This window comes from Schistocerca americana, chromosome 1 (assembly GCF_021461395.2).
Source record: "Schistocerca americana isolate TAMUIC-IGC-003095 chromosome 1, iqSchAmer2.1, whole genome shotgun sequence".
NCBI lineage: Eukaryota > Metazoa > Arthropoda > Insecta > Orthoptera > Acrididae > Schistocerca > Schistocerca americana.
In genome coordinates this window covers 229,319,870-229,342,503 of record NC_060119.1, presented here as the reverse complement: position 1 = coordinate 229,342,503, position 22,634 = coordinate 229,319,870, and the positions used below count along the sequence as shown (strand labels likewise).

Below are 22,634 nucleotides of genomic sequence, written 5' to 3'. Positions count from 1 at the left end.
GCCAGACGGCGGCTCGGCAGTGTACTAACGTTTTCTACTCATAATGCACCTAAAAAACTTTGGATCCATTTTCCCCGGATTTTTCCGGGTAGTGCGTCCCAATATTTTAACCACATGATGTGTTAGGGGTCCTCTTTCACGACACAAAATTGCGGACAAATCCCCAACCCCACGGTCGTGCCGTCTCCTTGTTATCCACAGCCTCGGGGAATGTGTCCAGAATGAAAATTTCACTCTGTAGCTGAATGTGCACTGATACGGTGTTAGTGTTAAGAGTCTCTATCCAGCACACAGCTTTAATCTGTCAGGAAGTTTCATATCATCACACACTCTGTTTCAGAGTGAAAATATCATTCTAAATTATTTTATTGTCTACACATGAGGAATACCTGTCTGAAATCATGTTCTCAGTTTTAGGAACATGTAGTCTTTAAGTTGTTAAGGACTAAAGATGTGACGATATTTCGTGGACACCACGCGTGTATGTTTTTAGATGTGTCTGCGAGTCAGCTGTGACAACCGTCCGGCCCCCGCGCACCTTCCGGCTGACGGATTCCTCCCCGTGGCTGTCAGGAAAGCCGACGCGCCAGACACGGTGCTGCCAGGGGCGTCCGACTCGGAATACAGAAGAGAGTCGGGCGAATAAGAAAAAGAGGGCCCGCCGACGGGGATTTGCATCGCGATGCGGCGGTTCCGATTCCCCGCCGGCGCAGAATTTCTGCCCCCGGGGGCGAAAGCAGGCGGCGAAGGCGGAGGCTGCGGCGAAGGAACTGGAGACACAGAAACACGTCGCGGGGGGCGCGGCGGGGGCGGGGGCGGGGGAACGGGGTCAAATTGTGTCTTTGTTGCGGTGTCACCTCGGTGTTCAGTATAAATTTCCCTCTAAATCGAGAATTTCTGCGTATTTTAATATGCGGCGTCCCCGGCGGAGCGGCGAGACGGGAAATGAGGGGTGCGTTGCCGCTGCCGTTGCCGCCGCTGCTCCGCCGCTGTCGTCTTATTAAATTCTGCCCCGGCCCAGCGCCGCCCGCGGCCGGTGTCTCGTTACTAAGCCCGCCACCCAGCCGTGTATAATCCCCCCCTGGCACTGGAGCACGCGTGGCTCGTATGTGGAGGCGCCAGGCAGCAAAGTAGATACGGTGCCGCTTCTGAGGGTCCAACACACTCACCCGTACAAGTCTAACACTGCTATAAAAATTAAATACTCGAATACAGTGCCATCAATAAGTCGGCGCTATCTCCAGCAGTGGAGTGGCAAATACTTTAGACTGGTGTGGCTGCCGCAGTGGTCGAGCCAGTAACTCGGGATAAGCGAGGTTGTAGCCCCTTACGATCTTCCACACTGCGATTTTCCTGGTTTTCAGTAGACCACTAAAACACACACACACATATATATATATATACAGAATGTTTGAAAAATGACCGGTATATTTGAAACGGCAATAAAAACTAAACGAGCAGCGATAGACTTACACCGTTTGTTGCAATATGCTTGGGACAACAGTACATTTTCAGGCAGACAAACTTTCGAAATTACACTAGTTACAATTTTCAAGAACAGATGGCGCTGCAAGTGATGTGAAAGATATAGAAGACAACGCAGTCTGTGGGTGCGCCATTCTGTACGTCGTCTTTCTGCTGTAAGCGTGTGCTGTTCACAACGTGCAAGTGTGCTGTAGACAACATGGTTTATTCCTTAGAACAGAGGATTTTTCTGGTGTTGGAATTCCACCGCCTAGAACACAGTGTTGTTGCAACAAGACGAAGTTTTCAACGGAGGTTTAATGTAACCAAAGGACCGAAAAGCGATACAATAAAGGATCTGTTTGAAAAATTTCAACGGACAAGGAACGTGACGGATGAACGTGCTGGAAAGGTAGGGCGACCGCGTATGGCAACCACAGAGGGCAACGCGCAGCTAGTGCAGCAGGTGATCCAACAGCGGCCTCGGGTTTCCGTTTGCCGTGTTGCAGCTGCGGTCCAAATAACGCCAACGTCCACGTATCGTCTCATGCGCCAGAGTTTACACCTCTATCCATACAAAATTCAAACGCGGCAACCCCTCAGCGCCGCTACCATTGCTGCACGAGAGACATTCGCTAACGATATAGTGCACAGGATTGATGACGGCGATATGCATGTGGGCAGCATTTGGTTTACTGACGAAGCTTATTTTTACCTGGACAGCTTTGTCAATAAACAGAACTGGCGTATATGGGGAACCGAAAAGCCCCATGTTGCAGTCCCATCGTCCCTGCATCCTCAAAAAGTACTGGTCTGGGCCGCCATTTCTTCCAAAGGAATCATTGGCCCATTTTTCAGATCCGAAACGATTACTGCATCACGCTATCTGGACATTCTTCGTGAATTTGTGGCGGTACAAACTGCCTTAGACGACACTGCGAACACCTCGTGGTTTATTCAAGATGGTGCCCGGCCACATCGCATGGCCGACGTCTTTAATTTCCTGAATGAATATTTCGATGATCGTGTGATTGCTTTGGGCTATCCGAAACATACAGGAGGCGGCGTGGATTGGCCTCCCTATTCGCCAGACATGAACCCCTGTGACTTCTTTCTGTGGGGACACTTGAAAGACCAGGTGTACCGCCAGAATCCAGAAACAATTGAACAGCTGAAGCAGTACATCTCATCTGCATGTGAAGCCATTCCGCCAGACACGTTGTCAAAGGTTTCGGGTAATTTCATTCAGAGACTACGCCATATTATTGCTACGCATGGTGGATATGTGGAAAATATCGTACTATAGAGTTTCCCAGACCGCAGCGCCATCTGTTGTTGAAAATTGTAACTACTGTAATTTCGAAAGTTTGTCTGCCTGAAAATGTACTGTTGTCCCAAGCATATTGCAACTAACGCTGTATTTCTATCGCTGCTCGTTTAGTTTTTATTGCCGTTTCAAACATACCGGTCATTTTTGAAACACCCTATATATATATATATATATATATATATATATATATATATATATATATATATATAGAGAGAGAGAGAGAGAGAGAGAGAGAGAGAGAGAGAGAGAGAGAGAGAGAGAGAGCCGTGGCGCTCGTTACTGGCGCGCCTGTCTCTTGGATGTCCAATATCGATCCTTCGATGTTTCTTATCTTTCCTTGCCTTGTCGTTGTCCGCATTCGCGGGGCGAGTGGCAGTTGACGTTTTCTCGGGCTACCTGCTGAGACGTCGCGAGGTACGAGGTGGAAGCAACCACGTGTGTGTGGAGAGTTGGTTGTACGAACTCTGCCGGTTCAGCATGGAGGATATGTGTTGGCTGCCTGCCTGTCTGTTCTCCTGAGTTTGCTCGCCGTGCCTTGCGACCTCCTGGCTTGGGTTGCTGCCTGGTGTATCCTACACGAGCCATACCGGATGTCCAGCAGAAGCCAGCAGCCTTGTGTTTCTTTAAAGAAAAGGAGCAAATGTGTAAGACCTTTTGTAACCAATTTTGGTGGCCTCTTAAGTGTGGCCTTCGCGTTTACACTGCCTTTGGGGAGTGCTAATTCTTTTAAATTTGAATAGTTGAGGTTCCCTGTCCTTTATAATCTTTTGGGGGTTTTATTTGAATTTTCTCTTTGCGGTTCTTTCCTTGTGCTTGGTTAAATGTTTACTTGTATAGCGGGAAGTGTCTCTTGGTTAAAACTCGGAAAAAGTGTTTGATGTTACTGCCGCTTCTGGTATTTGTCTTTTCAATTAAGTGTTGTCATCCCTTCGAGCGACCTGGTGTCACTCCTCGTTAATTAATGCTGGTTTATGTGTACTTAATTTTGAATTGGCCATTTGAATTAATATTTTGGAGCGCAGTATAGCACTAAGGCAACCACCTTGTGCCCTGGTCTAGTACCTTAATTTTCAGTGACACGAGTTAGCTCCACTACCGGTTTTACTGATGTGCTCCCTTCAAAATTTTGTCTTGTGTAAGTTTGCCCCATGTGTGTCTGGGAACACAGAGATGAGCTTTAGTGTGACTTTAGTGCTAGTCAGTTAATGGAATCTTCATTTTGGCTTGGCTTCCACTGAAGAGTTTGAGTGGAACGTAGTGTGTTTGATTTGTTATTCATTTAATTACTGTAAGTTTGTTTATTTAATGGGGAGCAAGACATTTAAAGACTGTTGGTATTAACTCCCCGAGTTGCGGGATGTTGCTAATCCGTTCCAAATGGCCTACTACTTATTCAATGGCAAGGCTGTAAATTAATTGGTTACTGTGAGTACAAATTCACGCTATTTATATGTTACCGAAATTGTTGAAGTGTCTGTGTCGTGATTCAATCACTAGCTACGTGTTTGAGCTAAGTTGATATAAACCTTACATTGCCTCCTTCAAATTTGTTGCCAGCAGAAACCCTTAAGACAACTAAGTTTTGTCACTGCTTAGGTTAACCTTTACTGGGAGCAATATTTCATGTAGTTAAATTTTGTCTTAAAATGTGTATTTCTCTGATGTAATAAACGAATGATAAAAGAAAAAAGCATAGGGGCCTGGTCCTTCCCATTGTGTCCGGTTTATATATATAGGGCGTGTCAAAGTCCTTGTATTACAAGTCTAGGGACATAATGTGGAACATCCTTTGTTGGCGCCAACATGTTTCATACACTTCCCAGCGATTCTGCAACATGTGTATGACTTGTGTGCTATAATCTAGACATCTGCTCCACGTGAGCTGGCTGAGCAACATTAAATTTCCTGATTCGCTTCTAAAATATCTTTCTCCACCTAGAGACACTCATTCTTAAGATTTTCTTGTTGGAAATCACTCACCAGTTTACTCTTGAAGGTACCAGTGTGCAGCACATCTGGTTAAGACATCCTGCTAGTTCGCTGAAACCTCATCATACTTCAGCCAGCGAATGCTATAAATAGACGCCTATCACTGCTGGGAAGTCTCAGCAAACATTTTAAGCAGTGTGTCTGAGTTTATGTGTGTATAGCTGGGAACTGCTCCAAAATACCCCAATCAGTTACAAGCAAATTTGCCACAGAACAGTTGGCTTCACAAGTATCAGCACTGTGAGGCTTCTAACTTCCAGCTCCAGTAGGAGTGGAGAAATGGGCAAAAAAGGTGTGGCTTCCAACTCCTAGTATATAGGCTGCCCTCCTCAACTGGCATGTTGTGTGAGAACAGTATCAGCCTGCCAAATCAACCTTCTTTGCAGCGCAGACTACATGTGAGGGGTAAGAAATGATTTCTGGGCCCTGACATATAGGCTGCCCCACATGACAGTCGAGTGGTGTTGGAGTTTTATTGGTCTGCTTCATTGACTAGCTTTGCATTGCAGCCTGTATTTCAGGGGCAAATTGATTTTCAACTCTATTTCAGGTGCTAAAGATCCTGATGGATATGATTGAGGACAGTTTGAGATGGATGGAGGAGGGAATGGACAAAGTGAGAGGAGAAGGAAATAGGTAGAGGGGAAGAGAGGCTATAGGTGAAGGTGTAGAGGAGTAATGGACAGATGGAGAAGGGAGAGGGGCGACATAGATGGAATGAGAGACAAGGATATGGGTGTGGTCAGAGGGGGAGAGATGTTCAAAGAGAGGGGGGTAGGACAAAATAAACAGATAGAGATGTTGGGTGGGTTGGACAGACGGAGGGCAGAATACTGTTGTAAGAGTATATATCATCAGCCATTATTTTCGAATATTTAGGCTAGTAGTTTCAAGACCTCAGTAGCATCTTCTTCAGGTCCCAATACACTCAGCATCCAGAGTATTCCAGTCGTATATGTGCATAATACAGGAACCATTGTAGTAACTGTATTCTATAGGTGTCTTTCGAATAGTGTGTGCTCTCCACACATACAACACAACTGGACAACATGATATGAAATGAAAGTAGTAGCTACAGTTTTGAGGAAAATGGTCTCATTTAGAGCTTATAGTTTTAAAATAGTACTAGCTCATTAATAATTCATCCATCATGTGTTAAGTTACACATACAAATGAAACATTCATTGTCATGTAAAAATCACTAAATGTATTTCAGACTTCTTTATGGAATATATTAATCAGGTTGAAAACTAAAATCTCCATTAGGAAACTATTAACTTGAGGAACAGAATATTTTAAAGCAACATAAGCATTCACACATGATATATGAAGTCCTAGTACATGGTACATACATACAATATCCAAATTCATATATCTCATATGTGGTACTATGATGCTGTAAGATAAGCAGTGCATAAATTTTCCTGTGCACAAAGCCTTAGTGCACTATCAATAATTTAGACACTTAGCTCTCTCTCTCTCTCTCTCTCTCTCTCTCTCTCTCTCTCTCTCTCTCTCATAAAGATAATTTTGGTAAATGGGACATTTGTGTTGAGCTACACTCAGCCCTGGCAGGGTCAGCTTCGTATTTTCGAAAAGGAACCCAACTGCATGTTTGTAAATTGCTTATATTATGAAACAGTAATTTGATATACATGTAGCAATAACTTTATAGATATGTAATAGACACAAATATGGAAGTCTGTAAATCGAAATTTATCCAAACATTAGGTTTTCAACATAAAGTGTTTTTAGATTATTATATCTGAGAGAGGACTTCTCATGCCTCTTGTGACACTATTTTATATTATTGCAGATTTTTCGGGTTTTATTCACAATTTGTGTTTTTACATTTTGACACACATTAATAATATGTGTTGTATCAAACTTCTGTAAATGGATTTTTAATCCATTAGTCTCATTACATACTTTGACTTGATTTTGTCGCTATGTAGCCCCATAGGTGTCGCCTCCTGTCTTTTATGACTTTAATTGCTTTTAAATTCGGTTCTTCACATTTTATGCATTTACATATAATCACTATGTAATTTGCATATTCCAGATATATGTATTTTAATATTAATTTAATGTTTACCGTTCGCAATAAAATTGAGCTACTCGTGTAACTTCTTGAAAGTATACTCCAATAGAGGGTACTAAAAGCCCTCGGTGACGCATATTGCCGCTGTCTGCATTGATTGTAAGCAAGTGCTTCAGTTTTATTTCTGACGTGTAAATGCTAACGCCAATCGCCACATGTTTATTCTCTGACATGGTTTTGCCTGTATGACTCTCGTGGTAATGGTATGTTATCACTATGTTCCCATTCACATGGATTCGTATAGCTACCTGATATACATTTTTTTACATGGCCTTCGGTCTTTCTCTTTTGGTATTTTAGTACAAATGATGACTATATTATAGTTGACATATAGATCTACAATAAATTAACGATTCAGCAGCTGATTGCTGTCCTTTACATTTGAAACCTGCTCCATGTTCACGATTGCCTGCGAGAGGTGACCCAAGTTACTGTAGCAGAAACACCCCCAAAAACATGACAGAACCACCAGAGTCCTGAACTAAAGTCCCCACGCAATGCAGAATAAAAGCGTCACTCGACCGTCACTGGCTTCCATTCCCCGAGCCATTTGAAAACGAGCCAAATAGCATGGAAACTAGTTGAAATCGTTCTGTGTTCACTGACAGCAGCTGTATCTGTCAGTTTGAAACATAGTGTCATTGTCAAGGCCTGCTACACTTCTGTGGTGTCTGTCGGTTAGGAACTTTTTCGGAGAGGTACACTGTTCCTTCCAGACATGTCGGGTTGTCCCCACTGATATCCTGACCTGTCTAGCGTTTTCGTTCAACGTATAGTCAAGGGTACGTTCGAACGAGGTAACTCCTCTCTACCATTGTGTTGCGTCCCCAGAGAGACCTATCTTACTGCAATGATTCGATACGACCAATTGGCATATTCCAATCACTGAACTGCCCCACTTAGCTCAGAGGTGGAGAGTCACATGCCTACCTGGTTGTATTCCTGGTCCTCCACCATTTTCAACGCTCCAAAGTGACTTGCGTTCTGCTTTAGAATGGTGGCTGATATTTCGTCTGGCGAGATTCTCTTAATGGACTCTGTTGTTAGCTGCTCGCACTCAGGTTCGTTTACTCCTACCAGAAATTCACTGACTACCGCTACATCTTAGATGTAGTCAAGTGTAGGATGTCATTAGCCATTTATTAATCTCTGCACTGACCATCTGTAATCGATGTTCATAATCCTCCCTCTTTAACAGCCACCAGTAAAAATCAATTAATATATTAATCACCGTGTGTAACAAAAACGTATGAGTATACTTCCAGGAAAGATTCCTCATACTTAGAGGAATTAAATGTGTTTCATGGACATGCGGTCTGAAATGCTAGACGGCCGCTGTGTCCGAGCAGTTCTAGGCGCTTCAGTCCGGAACGGCGCGACTGCTACGGTCGCAGGTTCGAATCCTGTCTCGGGCGTGGATGTGTGTGATATCTTTGGGTTAGGTAGGTTTAAGTAGTTCTATGTTCTAGGGGCTGATGACCTCAGATGTTTAGTCCCATAGTGCTCAGAGCCCTTTGAACCATTTGTGAAAGCAGTTCACATTTTTCAACTTGGGCAATGGTCATATGAAGTACTGAAAAATGAATTCTTGTTTCCCCTGGAAGCCGTTAGATAGCAGCCTGCAAGTGATACGGGTGATTTTGGTAGTTAGGTAACATAGATTCTCCGTGTAATACCACGCTGGTAGTGCTACTGATGTATGTGCACATGCGTTTTCGGTGTTGGAGCCACTTAGTTCAGGTCTACGTACAAAGGCGCCACCAGCCAAGCCATTATTTTGCACATTGGAGATCAGGCCGAACTGGGAAATCAGACATAAACGGGTTCAAATTAAATTAACCAAGTTACGCAAAATCAGATCACGTAATCACACAATGGAATGTATAGTAAATTAATAAAACGTGGGCTATGCGCTCCAGGGGTGAGGGCTCCCTCTCAGATTGTGTTTCATTGCTATTACTGTCCCCTGTGTGCAGGTGGTAAAAGCAACACTGAAATATTCTGAGAAAAGACACCCATTAAGCCCACAATATTTTGCAACGTGGTAAGTAAGAAGGAATACGACGGGGCATACGGTGTTTGTTCCAATGAGAATATTTATTCTTCGATTTCCATACGAAAAATATGGTGGAACATCCTAACTGATTGCCTGGCTGGTGACCATGAAACAACGCACCAGATTACTTAAAAATAACACCACTTCTTACTTCGTAACTGATCGTATGGGAGGTGCAAGGAGACGGAATGATCGTAAAGGTCTACTGTTTTATGCACTCAGACTTTATTTACAGAATATGATAAAGGTCAGAGAAAAATGAACCATCACCATAAGCACGCTCTTACGACAAAAAGATTTATACAGAATGGAAGAGTTTTACTGATATAAGATACGAGAATTCGCGCCCGCAATACAGACGTGAGACAGGGAATAAACATGAGGTGAACAAATCACTCATCGAACGCCACCTTTGCGAGTGACATAAAAATTACGAGACTACTGAATAAAACTATTCCACTGCAAAGGTCAGATTAAATTACGAACAACCATAAATAGAACTAACGAGACCAAGGTAGCTTAAGGTCGCAGAGGCTCGTGCAATACGTGGTCCCCACAAACAAGGGGGGTCACTAAAATCTCTCAAAAATACGAAAATACAGGTGCTCAAATAACATGCTAGACGGTTATCATTCAATCTAACTAGAATCACGCACTGAATTACAGAAACTAGAGCTGAGGGCACATTGAACGAGGAAGACGTGGTAATAGGTGTAACTAAACAGATGTGGAAATAGGTGTTTCTAGGCACACATTAGTAGGTATATACCTGTAAATAAGAATTGGAAGAAACACGCTCACCCGAAGGCACATTTATTCTCACATTCGCACAAGGAAAAGATGGTTCTATCATGGCCTAATCATTACGCAGTGCAGAATATCCCATACCATACCTTTTCGAAGGAACACAGTAAACCGAGAATACGGATTAAATTGAAGTCCTGAACATTTCCTAGCATTAATGAAGGATTATGCTTTTAAATGACCACATCCTAAAAATGAAGATAAAACGCTTCAGTTAGGCTGAATAACTTACATATTCACAACCACTTTAAAGCAGCAAGACCGCAAGACTTCGCAACTAGAAGCACAGTGCCTGCCGAGTGGTATCACATAGAGAACCACCCACGTAAAGCGGAAAAGACCAGAGGACTCGTTTCCGCCACAACATAGCAAACAGACGAGACACGGACAGTGATGATCGATCTCTCTACCAGGTTAGAGGTACACTAAGGTGGTTACCATGTATTTCCAGGAGACGAAAAGCAGCTAGTCTTCCACATGAATTGTAAATCCGAAAAGAAATACCGCATTTAACGGAACTATAAGACGCACTTTTTTCTTCGGAAAATTACCTAAAAAATTCATGGGCGTTTTATACCGAAATTAACATAAAAATATCCAGTGTTTGATATAAAATTCCCGCCACTCATAAAAATGCCCACATTTTTGATGCCACAGGATACCTATCTCTATCTGACAACAGTGGATTCAACTGGCAGCAGGGGCGCAACAACGCGACGAACATGAGTCGCGGGGATTCACAAGCTTGCCAACATGCCTCCCTCCCGCCCCTCCATCACAAACCCAAAACACAGTGTAGCATGATACGTCATTGCAGTCTGCGGTGCCAGTGAACTTGAAGTGAAAGTAATTTGTGTTATCGGTAACAGTACAATATTTTTGCTATCGCTAGTTTCGTAATGGAAAAAAGGTATTCTTACGATGCGGACTGTAAATTGAAAGTAATAACATATGCAGTAGAATATGGAAACAGAGCACCTGAATGGAATTTCGGTCCTCTGCCAAAAGAAAAAAAAAACATTCGCGATTGACTGCCTAGTTAAGAAGTACGGAAAAGATGAGGAAGATTAAATATGCAAATAGAGAGCTGAATACAAATGGGCAAAACTAGAAGATGAAGTATTGAAATGGATTCAAGGACACCGTCAAAATTACATTGGAAATCGTGCATAAATGATTGAAATACACGCTCGTAAGCTAGCGCTGCAATAGTACTTAACGGATTTTAAGGGTGGAGTTCGTTGGTGCTACAAGTTCATGAAGCGTCATGGAGTTGGCACGCAAACCAAAACCAAAATATCTCAGAAAATGCCACAAGAGTATGAAGAGAAAACATTATCATTCCGTCACTTTATTATTCAACATCGAAAGAAAACCAGTGTCGAACAAAACCAAAGAGCTAATACGAAAGAAGCTCTGAGAGTTGATGTGCCGAGTATCAGAACTGTTGCCATGAAAGCTGCTAAAACTGTAGTTGTCCTTTGCTGTTGTCCTGGTGGTACTTAACTTAATTCATGATCATTTTCAAGTGCAAAACAATCCCAAAAGTTCTTGAAATATCGCCAGATGTTGCTCACGTCGATAAGAAGCGTTAGTGTAAGAGACTGGTATGAAATTACGGATTAGCAAAGAGTGGGAGAGAAGTAGAGGGGATTTATTGAGGAAGAGTTCTCTTCTTGCGCAAGATCAGTTTGTAAGACTACACTGGACTCGCGGTATGTTTTGTAAGGCGACACCCGACTCTTAGCTACCGCCCTCGCAGCAATCACTTTAACTAGTAATCTTTCCACTTGACTACCTGCTCTATGCGCCCGCTAAACTGATTTTGCCCTTTAACTGTGTGTGTTGCTGACAGCCTGCTTTAGAGGATATCACAGTTATCAGACTCTAAATAAACTCGAATGCTGAAACAGTATTAATGAAATGATGGTCTTGTCATTATTTTTGTCAAAGGTTGATGGGGGATTAATATACCAACACGGGATAGCTCATTTATAAATGTTATGTCAGAAGTTTATTGATAAAAAGTTTGGAAAAAACACATCTTAAGCGTGATGACAAAAATATAATTTGATCTGATGGCAGCACAAATATACAACGAACAGTTAACAACCCTGTTTGGCGGGTAGTTGGCAAAAACTAAGGTTTGTGTGACTGAACAATTTACTCTGGCTTAAAATACGGATATGCAACCTGAAATTACCTAACACTGCATAGACCTTGATGGATTTATTGTACACAGAAGTTATACTACGTTGCTGCCGCTGAGAACAAGTGCTGGGATTGTGATCTTGTTTGCCCAAACAAACCGGAGAAGCAGTAAAATGCCCCTTTTGTCGACGTGCGGCGCTGTCTCAGGTGACTGTCGTGGTTCAAGCGTCTGCAGAGCAAAGTTGTGCAGCGTCTGTAATTCCCTATCGTGGGCATGAAATATACGAAGTAGCACAGATTGCAATTACTCTCTAACGGAGGCCTGAAATCTCGACAGATTCCACCAGTCATATCATGGACCAATTTGAATCACTTATACGCTAGTGCGCGCAAGGAGATCAAATTTCAGCCGGCCCTTGGCACAGCGAGTTGTTCGAGATGACTAAGGTCCAAACTATCAGTACAGATAAGTCCTCACCACAGGCTCCCCAGTAAAGACTTGTGCTAGTGCGAAGTCACTCCCAGGATAAGTGGCTTACTGCCACCCCCTCATAACAAAAGTTACGACTGGAATCCTCTCCAGACTGAAGTCTGATTCGGAAGACCCATTCCAGCCATGAGTCTGAATCAAAAGACCCACTGCAACGTGAAGTCTGAATCGGAAGCCCCATTCCTAGCAAAAGTCAAGACCGGAATCCTCTCCAGACCAGAGTGTAAATCGGAAGACCAGTTCCTGCCTGGAGCTTTAATCGGGAGATTCAGTTTCTCCTCGCCTCGCTTCCCATCGAACCTCAGTAAACTCCACAAAAACACTGCCACAACTGCCCCTCCAAGTGTTTCGTGCCAATCACAAGACTCCACGAACTGCATTTCTCCCGTTTAACTAATCTGTTCCATTCATTGGCAAATCCTAATCAAAGTTAACAATAGTCATCTCTTTTCAGGAGAAGCAGCCAATCCCTGACTCACAAATTCCAGAGCAGAGAGGAGGAGACATTTTGCTCCCAACTTTTCTTTTCAGTGTACACATAAGGCACAATAGGCCAGCTTAGGATGGCTCAAACTCTGAGAAAGCAGTAACGGGGCACGGCCTCCAGCTGCCTTAAATGAGTGACAGTGAGGGGGCTTGGTTGACCCCACGCTGGTGTACCGGGAAGCAGACAGAGAACTTGTATGCCTGTTGATAAATGTCCCTCGTCCCATTTTCAGTGAAACATGCCAGAAAGCCGCGCAAAGCTACGGTGGAGCGGTCAACAGAGGCCAAAATATGCGTGTTCATGACTGTAGCAACTTCACGCTGAATTCACGGTCCACACAGTCTAAAGTAAACCAGGTGGAGAACAACAGAATGAAATACGCTGGCCTCCAATGGGAATGTAGAACCAAGGAATTTGAAGTACACTCCTGGGAGTCAGAATTCCAGAAAAATTGGTGTTTTGTGCAGATGCTAACCTTGATGGGTGACCTGGGAGGAGCTAAATAGCAGAAGTTGAGAGGAAGGGAAATTTTGTGGGAATTTGTTCACTTCTCAGAGCAGTCATTGGTCGGCGCTGGGAAGAAACACATAATTAACGCGACTTTCGCTGCAATTGGCATAAGTGATTTTGCTGGAGGGGAAACTGAGGTGAAGAGCGGACTGTCAGAAATCTCCATAGAAGTCTTCCGTTCCCAGATTGCCTAGAGTGCGGACGTGGCGTTTTTTACTCAGCTTGCTTGAGAGACAGTGAGCATCTCTGCAGTTTAGGACTTAGCAAACGGAACGATTGAGCTTGGAGATACAAAGTTTTCGTTCAGCTATGTACTGCGCAAAATAGCTAGGAGTGAATAGATGAACACAACCTTGCAGCACCACGGGGTCGGCCGATGTCTGCACAATGACGCCGCCCCTACATGTTGAATTCGGTGATTTGCATATAATGTGACGATTGAAGGTCGTGAGTGCTAATCGACCACATCTGTTTTCAATCAAGTAGTTGAAATCCCAAGTCACTTTCTTAATTAATTTTATATTCAACATTTGCATCCAGTTTTCAGTAGCTGAATATAACATCAATGTGCACCCCTTTTTAATTAAAAGGGATCAATTCTGAATCAATTAATGTCAACACTGCCACCGCAGTTCGATCAGGAGTCACAGGGCCTTATAACTCTTTTTGCGTTATCTGACATTACAGCAGTTTTACTCTCTCTGTTGATCTGTAAGTCAATTACCTGGGGTGAACATACGCTAAAAACCAGATAAGTGACGGGTGGGGTGTTACACATTGTCTGGACGGCCTGAGTGTTACCGCGTGTGCAACCAGGGTCCTGGCTAAACTAAGAAAAGTGCTTTGTGCCCCAACATAGATTATTTCAGGGCCGCCATGAATCTTGCATTCCTTCTAAAATTGTTATGACGGACCAAGGCTTCCCAAAAACGCTGTAGGCCAAAGGACACCACCACCTCACAGCTCCCGCGATAGCGTCCGGTCCACGGTAAACATGGAAACTCTCGAATTTTTATAGCTGCCATCCCTGTTGACAGAGGGCGTTTATGTTGGCTGGGTGACCTACATTTTGCTTGTGCCCCCACCTCTGCTGTGGCAAGAGGCTCCTAACACTTAGGAGCAGGTATGCCGTTTTTCTGCCTCTTTGACCAGATGCATTGTCTGCACACTGTGGGAGAAATTCCTGAGCCCAGCATTCTCTCCCCAGTAAGAGGTTCGAGATGTTCCTTTCCCTAATAGCTGCACGTAGCTTCCAACCCGCAAATGTACACTGCAAGATCTACTGTTAAATGACCACACTGCCTGTTTGTTCTCAGCTCCAGAAAAATACTATTCCAAAGAGATCCACCGTAAAGATCCTGCATCCATTAACAATGTACACACTTCCATCAGTGCCTCCTCATGCTGATAATTTCCTATCGTCTCACAAACACGATGTCTTGGGTGAAAAAAATCAGCATTAAATTTTATCCTTGAATATGGAGAATAGTGAGAGAGCGACTCGTCCTTTGTCAAGTTTATTAGTCACCTGAAAAATTCTGTGAAAGAGAAATTGAGATAGGGAAATACAGGGCTTGCTGTTATTCCATGAGACTTGTTTCACAATTGCAGTCTTTTGATGTCTCGATATATAAACTATTTAAAGTGTATATGAGAGGAATGGAACAAATGTATGATGGCTGAAAACCAACATGAATTCACGCCGAAGGTAGGTTTAAACGATCTACAATAAAACTAGTCTGTCAGTGGAAAAAATCCTGTTCTAGACTGAGAGAAGGCATTTTTGTTAAATCTTTCAAAAAGTGTGGAGTAAGTAACGCTCCCAATGGCTGTTAAGACCGTCTTACGATGGTCAGTTAAATATAAGCCGGAATTTTTGTTTTACTCGCCTGCTTGTAAACGAAGAGCAGCGCGATCTCTGCTCATTGTTGTTTTCATATCCAGTGATTGTTCTCCACAGATATAACGTTGTCGTACCATTTCTTCAGTCAGAATTGCAATGTCAGAGCAAGAGTTAGCCCCATGTTTTGTGCAACGCATTCTATTCAAGATTCTCACAATAGAGGGAATAAACAAAACTAACTCCTCTCGAACAGGCCATGAAGGCCCAAAGGTACCGACCGGCCGCCGAGTCATCCTCAGCCCACAGGCCTCACTGGATGCAGATATGGAGGAGCATGTGGTCAGCACACCGCTCTCCTGACCGTATGTCAGTTTCCGAGACCGGAGCCGCTACATCTCAGTCAATTAGTTCCTCAGTTTGCCTCACAAGGGCTGAGTGCACCCCGCTAACCAACAGCGCTCGGCAGACCGGATGGCCACCAATCCAAGTGCTAGCCCAGCCCGACAGCGCTTAACTTCGGTGATCCGACGGGAACTGGTGTTACCACTGCGGCAAGGCCGTTGGCTACAATGGAGGGCACAAAGCCATCCAAATTTTTGAGAAGACTTGCGGCACAGTTTGGGGAAGACATCCTGAGAAAGACTCGGTGTACGCTTGTCACAAACAGTTTTCACGAAGACGACAAACGCTCGTCGACGTCACCCGAGGACCAGCAAGAGGAGAATATTTGAATTTTTCCCCAGCTTATTGAAGACGATCGCCTAATAACAGTACTAAAATTGCTACTAAAGTTGGCATAAGTTACGACAATCTTGAATTTTTCTCCACAGGGCACAAATTTCATTGCCTTGAGGTGTGTAAACAGCTACTGACATGCTACCAAACTGAAGGGGAACATTTTTTGCACCGGACTGTGACCTGCGGAGAGACAATGGTGCACCATTACGCCCCAGAATCGACTGAGAGCTACATGGAGGGCGCACCCGCCAAAGCTAAAAACCGTCTCCCCGCGGGAGACGTTCTTGCGGTCGTCTCTTTTGATTTTAAAGAAGTTTCCATCAATTTTTTCCACGAACGTCGTACTGTGAACGCTGCGTCTGCTGCAATCTTTTGGTCCGAACAAAACGTGCATATCGTCCGGGGTGTGTCGTGAGTCACAACACTCGACCTCACACAGCTGCCTCAACTTAAAAAAAAAAAAAAAAAACTCCAGTTGTTTTGGAGTACACATTGAACATCTTCCCTACAGTCCGAACTTAACACCCTGCGATTATCGTTTGTTTGGACCACTAAAGCGAGCAGTGGGAGGGGACAGATAAGACAACGATGGCTCTGTCCACGTATTCGTCCGCAACTGGCTTCTGTCACAGCCGCGTTCATTTTAACAAAGGGGCTCAAGAAACTGCCCATCCAGTGGGAAAAACATTTCTCCCGTGCCGGAGGCTATATAGAAAAACGAGGTCATGTGCACGAATTTTTCTGAAGCTTGAATAAAGTTATAAAAATAAAATTCCGTTTTATATTTGATTCACCCTCGTACATATGAAGAGGACAATGATGACGACTAAGAGGAAGAAGATGAAGAAGATAGATCAGATGACGATTTTCACGGATTTTAAACTTAAGTTCGGTTTTATAAAGTAAGAAATTCTTTTTTGTTCTGGGTTTTGCAAATATAATAATGAAATTGGTAAAAATGTTATTTTTTAAAAGGACTGTTTAAAAGGTAAAGTGTGCCTTAGAGTCCGTAGCGTCTTATAACCGGAAAGTATGGTGTATAGCCTCATTATTTCACACAGAAGCCAAGGTAAAGGAGGAAACATGATATGTAGAATGTCATTAGATTAATACGGATGTGAGTAATACAGGGTACACAGGATAAGTAATTGAATTACACAGTATATAACAATTCCGACGCAGAGCAAAACCGATTTCATCTAAACGTCAGATAATTATTGAATTTATATCAGTTCCACTGCGTAGTTCTTCTGGACGAGTTTGAAGACGTACACCGCGGACAAGCGGTGCAGAAAATGAGACCAGAACAAGATAAAATTCGTCAAATGTATTACGAAATGATCATATAGAGAAGTTTCACGTTATACGGGACCTGTATCCATTTTCAGTTGGTTGACACCATCCAGCTTCCAGCGGAGCTTCGCTAGCCCAGGGAGAGTCCGTGGCGCCTAAGTTCGGCGTGCAAACGACACCCCCATCCACCCCCACCCCACTCCATTTCCCGGGAATACTGTGGAACGTAGCCTCGACCGCAGGCTTCCCCGGACACAAGTCTCTCGCGAATTTCCTCGGTTTAAATCCCCACGGCCTCTTCCGACCGGCCACAATCGATAATCAGATTAGGGGCTCCGTGAATTGTTTTTAAAGCGTCCGAAAGCGCCTTTTCTCTAAAATACCCACGAGACTCTCTCTTCGGCGTCGTAAATTATGAATGGGTGCCCGCAGTGCTTAAAGTCAAAATCTTTATGTGCCGCCTTGCTAGGCGAGAGGTTCGCGCAGCCCTACCATTTCGCCGGGGGTAGCGGTTGTTATTTCACGAAGATTATTTCCGGACGCGGGTTTTTAGCTCAGTTTCTGTGAAAGGCCGCGTTTCATTAATAATCCCCTCCTCGTTTTGCAGCTGCCGGTAAGATGATTAGCCAGCCATCGTTTTCTGAAGTCGGAAAACGGGAAATCAGGGCGGAGGTGATGCTAATTTACTAGCATTTTATTATTACACAGCAATTGTCACCTGTACTTCCAGATCCGCGATGCAGCATTCCTTGATTAGGGAGCTTTCATTTCATTCACTTCGGGGCAGCTTATAGTCTTTTGTTTAAGTAAAGTGCATTCTGAACCATCCACAACTGAATAGCACGTAAATTCGTAAACGCTGCTCTTACTGTCTTTGGTTACAGCTACACTTTTAGTAACCATAACGTTACCTCACCGTCTTTTAAATTTGACGTGTAATTAAATTTGAGGCAAGTCATTCCTTCACGAAGAAATTGGCACTGAGGGTTCCCTATGAACTTAATAAAGTGTATAGATCATCTACCCTTTAAGTCGAGAATTTCGACGACTTTTACCTGTTACTGACATTGATAAAATGGTTCAAATGGCTCTGAGAAACTATGGGACTTAACTGCTGAGGTCATCAGTACCCTACAACTTAGAACTACTTAAACCTAACTAACCTAAGGATATCACACACATCCATGCCAGAGGCAGGATTCGAACCTGCGACCGCAGTGCTCGCGCGGTTCCAGACTGAAGCGCCTAGAAGAGCTCGTCTACATCGGCCGGCTGACATTGATACTGACAATATATGGGTCCCAGGGATTCCAAGATTTTCGAGAGTGTTTTAATTTCAAGTCTGAAGTCGGAAATCAGATTTTAAAAAAAACTTTTTTCATGATATATAATTAAAGATCAACAATTTTCGTATTTTTTGTACCTTACGTGTACTGTGAAACCTTGTTTCTTTCCAAATACCCTACAAGTTTTAATGAGTGAGTTTGCGAATGTCAGAATATAATTGTGATATGAATGTCCTTATTTTTTGACTGTATTAGTTTAGAAGCTTAATATTTTTACACCAACAAAGGACCATATACTTCAGGACGTGACATACATTTCAATTTTATACATCAACCCGTTCCTGAGAACGGACAGAAGGAGAGTCGGATAACAAATGACAAAGAAATATTTTTCGTGAGATTTATTTGCAAATTAATAGCTCCGATATTTTCCCTGTACTTATATTGTGAATCGTTCTCCTTGCCAAATTCCATGAATCTATACCAAGGAGAAGTGCCCTACATGTTCCGATGAGTGAGTTTGTGAGTATAAAAATATGTGATGTAACTGGCCATATATTACGACCGCAATGACCTAGAATTTCAACTCAACAAGTCTACCCGTTCATGAAAAAAAAAAAAAAAAAGAAAGAAAGGTTTTATCAGTCGGACGGACAGACAGACAACAAAGAGATCTTATAACGTCCAGCACCCTAAAAATCACCTATGGCTGTCGTAGCTACCTCAGTTTCATGTGACAGCTGCAGATACTTTAAAATACCGGGTGATCAAAAAGTCAGTATAAATTTGAAAACTTAACAACCACGGAATAATGTAGATAGAGAGTTAAAAATTGACACACATGCTTGGAATGACATGGGGTTTTATTAGAACCAAAAAAAAGCAGCAAATTATTTCTAGACGTGTGAAAGATCTCTTGCGCGCGTCGTTTGGTGTTGATCGTGTGCTCAGCCGCCACTTTCGTCATGCTTGGCCTCCCAGGTCCCCAGACCTCAGACCGTGCGATTATTGGCTTTGAGGTTACCTGAAGTCGCAAGTGTATCGTGATCGACCGACATCTCTAGGGATGCTGAAAGACAACATCAGACGCCAATGCCTCACCATAACTCCGGGCATGCTTTACAGTGCTGTTCACAATATTATTCCTCGACTACAGCTATTGTTGAGGAATAATGGTGGACATATTGAGTATTTCCTGTAAAGAACATCATCTTTCCTTTGTCTTACTTTGTCATGCTAATTATAGCTACTCTGATCACATAAAGTGCCATCTGTCGGATATTTTTTGAACATTTCTATTTTTTTGGTTCTAACAAAACCACATGTCATTCCAAGCATGTGTATCAATTTGTACCTCTCTATCTACATTATCCCGTGATTTATTCAGTTTTCAAATTTATACTGACTTTTTGATCACCCGGTACTTACTAGTAAATTAACATTTAACAAAGTAATTAACACAGCTGTAATGTACATAAGACATTTAATAATTTTTTCGTAATGCGGGGCCACAGTCATGATACATTTCTTTAAAGTCAGTACCGCGCATTGGAAGGTTGTTTATTTACAGTGTTACATTTACACTTACACAATCATGATTTTGACTTCAAAGTGCCACTACCGAGTGTTTTGCTTAAGATGGCATACTGTAAATAAACAACAGTCTAATGGCGGTACTGACTAAAAAAGTACACAAGAGAATTTTATAACATCTACAACGAGTTTCAGTCGACTATCCGTAGTATCCAGTTGGTAACTGCTTACTCTGCATTTACACTGACTGACAAAAAAAAAACATTGAAGCACTCAGAAGACATTGTCGGGAATGAATCTAACTTCACACACGCACATACCACTGTCGCGGATGTGAATGTGGCAGCTACATCTTACTGTGTTTTAAAACCAACTGCAAGCTGATCAACGAACTTGCAGATGACATGCAACACAGAAAATGTGTTGGAGGAAACGGTGACTTAAAAGTAAATAAGAATAAAGGAAAACTCACTGATGGTGACGAAATCGTTTTACGATCTGGTTTGGGAAGTAAAATAAAACAGAAGGGTTTTTCACCAAGAAGGACTCACAATCACGTATTGTTCTCCTCGTTGTGTACTTGTTTCAGTTCTGTGCTACACTGTAGCAGCTCTTGGTATCTTCCAGGTTTCAACGAGCTACGTTACTTGGCAGTGGCAGTGATACGTATGTTACGTTAGGCGTACAAAACGTAACATTCGTTCTCTTGTTAAACCTGCTAACTACAGGGTGGTCCATTGATAGTGACCGGGCCAAATATCTCACGAAATTAGCAATAGGTCAAACGGATATCAGCTACGTTTTATTTCTTTTTTTTTTAAAAAAAATAGGAACCTACATTATTTATTACACATTCGTGTAGTATGTAAAGAAATATGAACGTTTTAGTTGGACCACTTGTCTAGCTTTGTGATAGATGGCGCTGTAGTAGTCATAAACGTATAAGTACGTGGTGTCACGTAATATTCCGCCAGTGCGGACGGTATTTGCTTCGTGATACATTACCCGTATTAAAATGGACCGTTGACCAATTGAGGAAAAGGTCGATATCGTGTTAATGTATGGCTATTGTGACCAAAATGCCTAACTGGCGTGTGCTATCTATGCTACTCTGTATCCTGGACGACATCATCCAAGTGTCCGGACCGTTCGTCGGATGCTTACGTTATTTAAGCAAACAGGAAGTGTTCAGCCACATGTGAAACGTCAACCACGACATGCAACAAATGATGATGTCCAAGTAGGTGTTTTAGCTGCTGTCGCGGCTAATCCGCACATCAGCAGCAGTAGCATATCCGTTTGTCCTATGGCAGCACCATCTAGCGGTCCAACCACAGCGCCATCTGGTTTCCCCATCCAAGCTAGACGAGTTTCTTTCTTTGTAGTTTTTTCGCTTGATGCTAAAACTGACATGTGATTACATTTCCACGCAATTTGGGTGGATAGATCCAGAGAAATCAGTACCCATAACAACCATTCTGGCAGTAATAACGGCCTTGATATGCCTGGGCATTGAGTCAAACAGAGCTTGGATGGCGTGTACAAGTACAGCTTCCCATGCAGCTTCAACACGATACTACAGTTCATCAAGGGTAGTGACTGGCGTATTGTGACGAGCCAGTTGCTCGGCCACCATTGACCAGACGTTTTCAATTGCTGATACATCTGGAGAATATGCTGGCCAGGGCAGCAGTGGAACATTTTCTGTATCCAGAAAGGCCCGTACGGGACCTGCAAGATGGGGTCGTGCATTATCCTGCTGAAATGTAGTGTTTCGCAGGGATCGAATGAAGGGTAGAGCCACGTGTCGTAACACATCTGAAATGTAACGTCCACTGTTCAAAGTGCCGTCAATGCGAACAAGAGGTGACCGAGACGTGTAACCAATGGCACCCCATACTATCACGCCGGGTGATACGACAGTGTGGCGATGACGAATACATGCTTCCAATGTGCGTCCACCGCGATGTCGCCAAACACGGATGCGAGCATCATTATGCTGTAGCCAGAACCTGGATTCATCCGAAAAAATGACGTTTCGCCTTTCGTGCAACCAGGTTCGTCGTTGAGAACACCATCGCAGGCTCTCCTGTCTGAGATGCAGCGTCAAGGGTAACCGCAGCCATGGTCTCCGAGCTGATAGTCCATGCTGCTGCAAACGTCGTCGAACTGTTCGTGCAGATGGTTGTTGTCTTGCAAACGTCCCCATCTGTTTACTCAGAGATCGAGACGTGGCTGCACGATCCATTACAGTCATGCGGATAAGGTGCCTGTCATCTCGACATCCAGTGATACGAGGCCATTGGGATCCAGCACGGCATTCCGTATTACCCTCCTGAACCCACCGATTCCATATTCTGCAAACAGTCATTGGATCTCGACTAACACGAGCAGCAATGTCGCGATACGATAAACCGCAATCGCGATTGTCTACAATCCGACCTTTATCAAAGTCGGAAACGTGATGGTACGCATTTCTCCTCCTTACACGTGGCATCACAGCAACGTTTCACCAGGCAACGCCGGTCAACTGCTGTTTGTGTATGAGAAATCCGTTGG

General features: G+C 43.3%; 1 protein-coding gene across 1 annotated transcript in view; it reads left to right on the top strand.

Annotated features, from left to right (window-relative positions):
- The first annotated feature begins 682 nt into the window (after nt 1-682).
- The window catches only part of LOC124621781 (SKI family transcriptional corepressor 1-like), a 112,104-nt gene continuing 90,152 nt past the window's right edge, over nt 683-22,634 (top strand). Inside the window, exon 1 of the mRNA XM_047147253.1 lies at nt 683-828. Coding sequence (XP_047003209.1) covers nt 683-828 — 146 coding nt within the window. The remainder of the gene's footprint in view (nt 829-22,634) is intronic.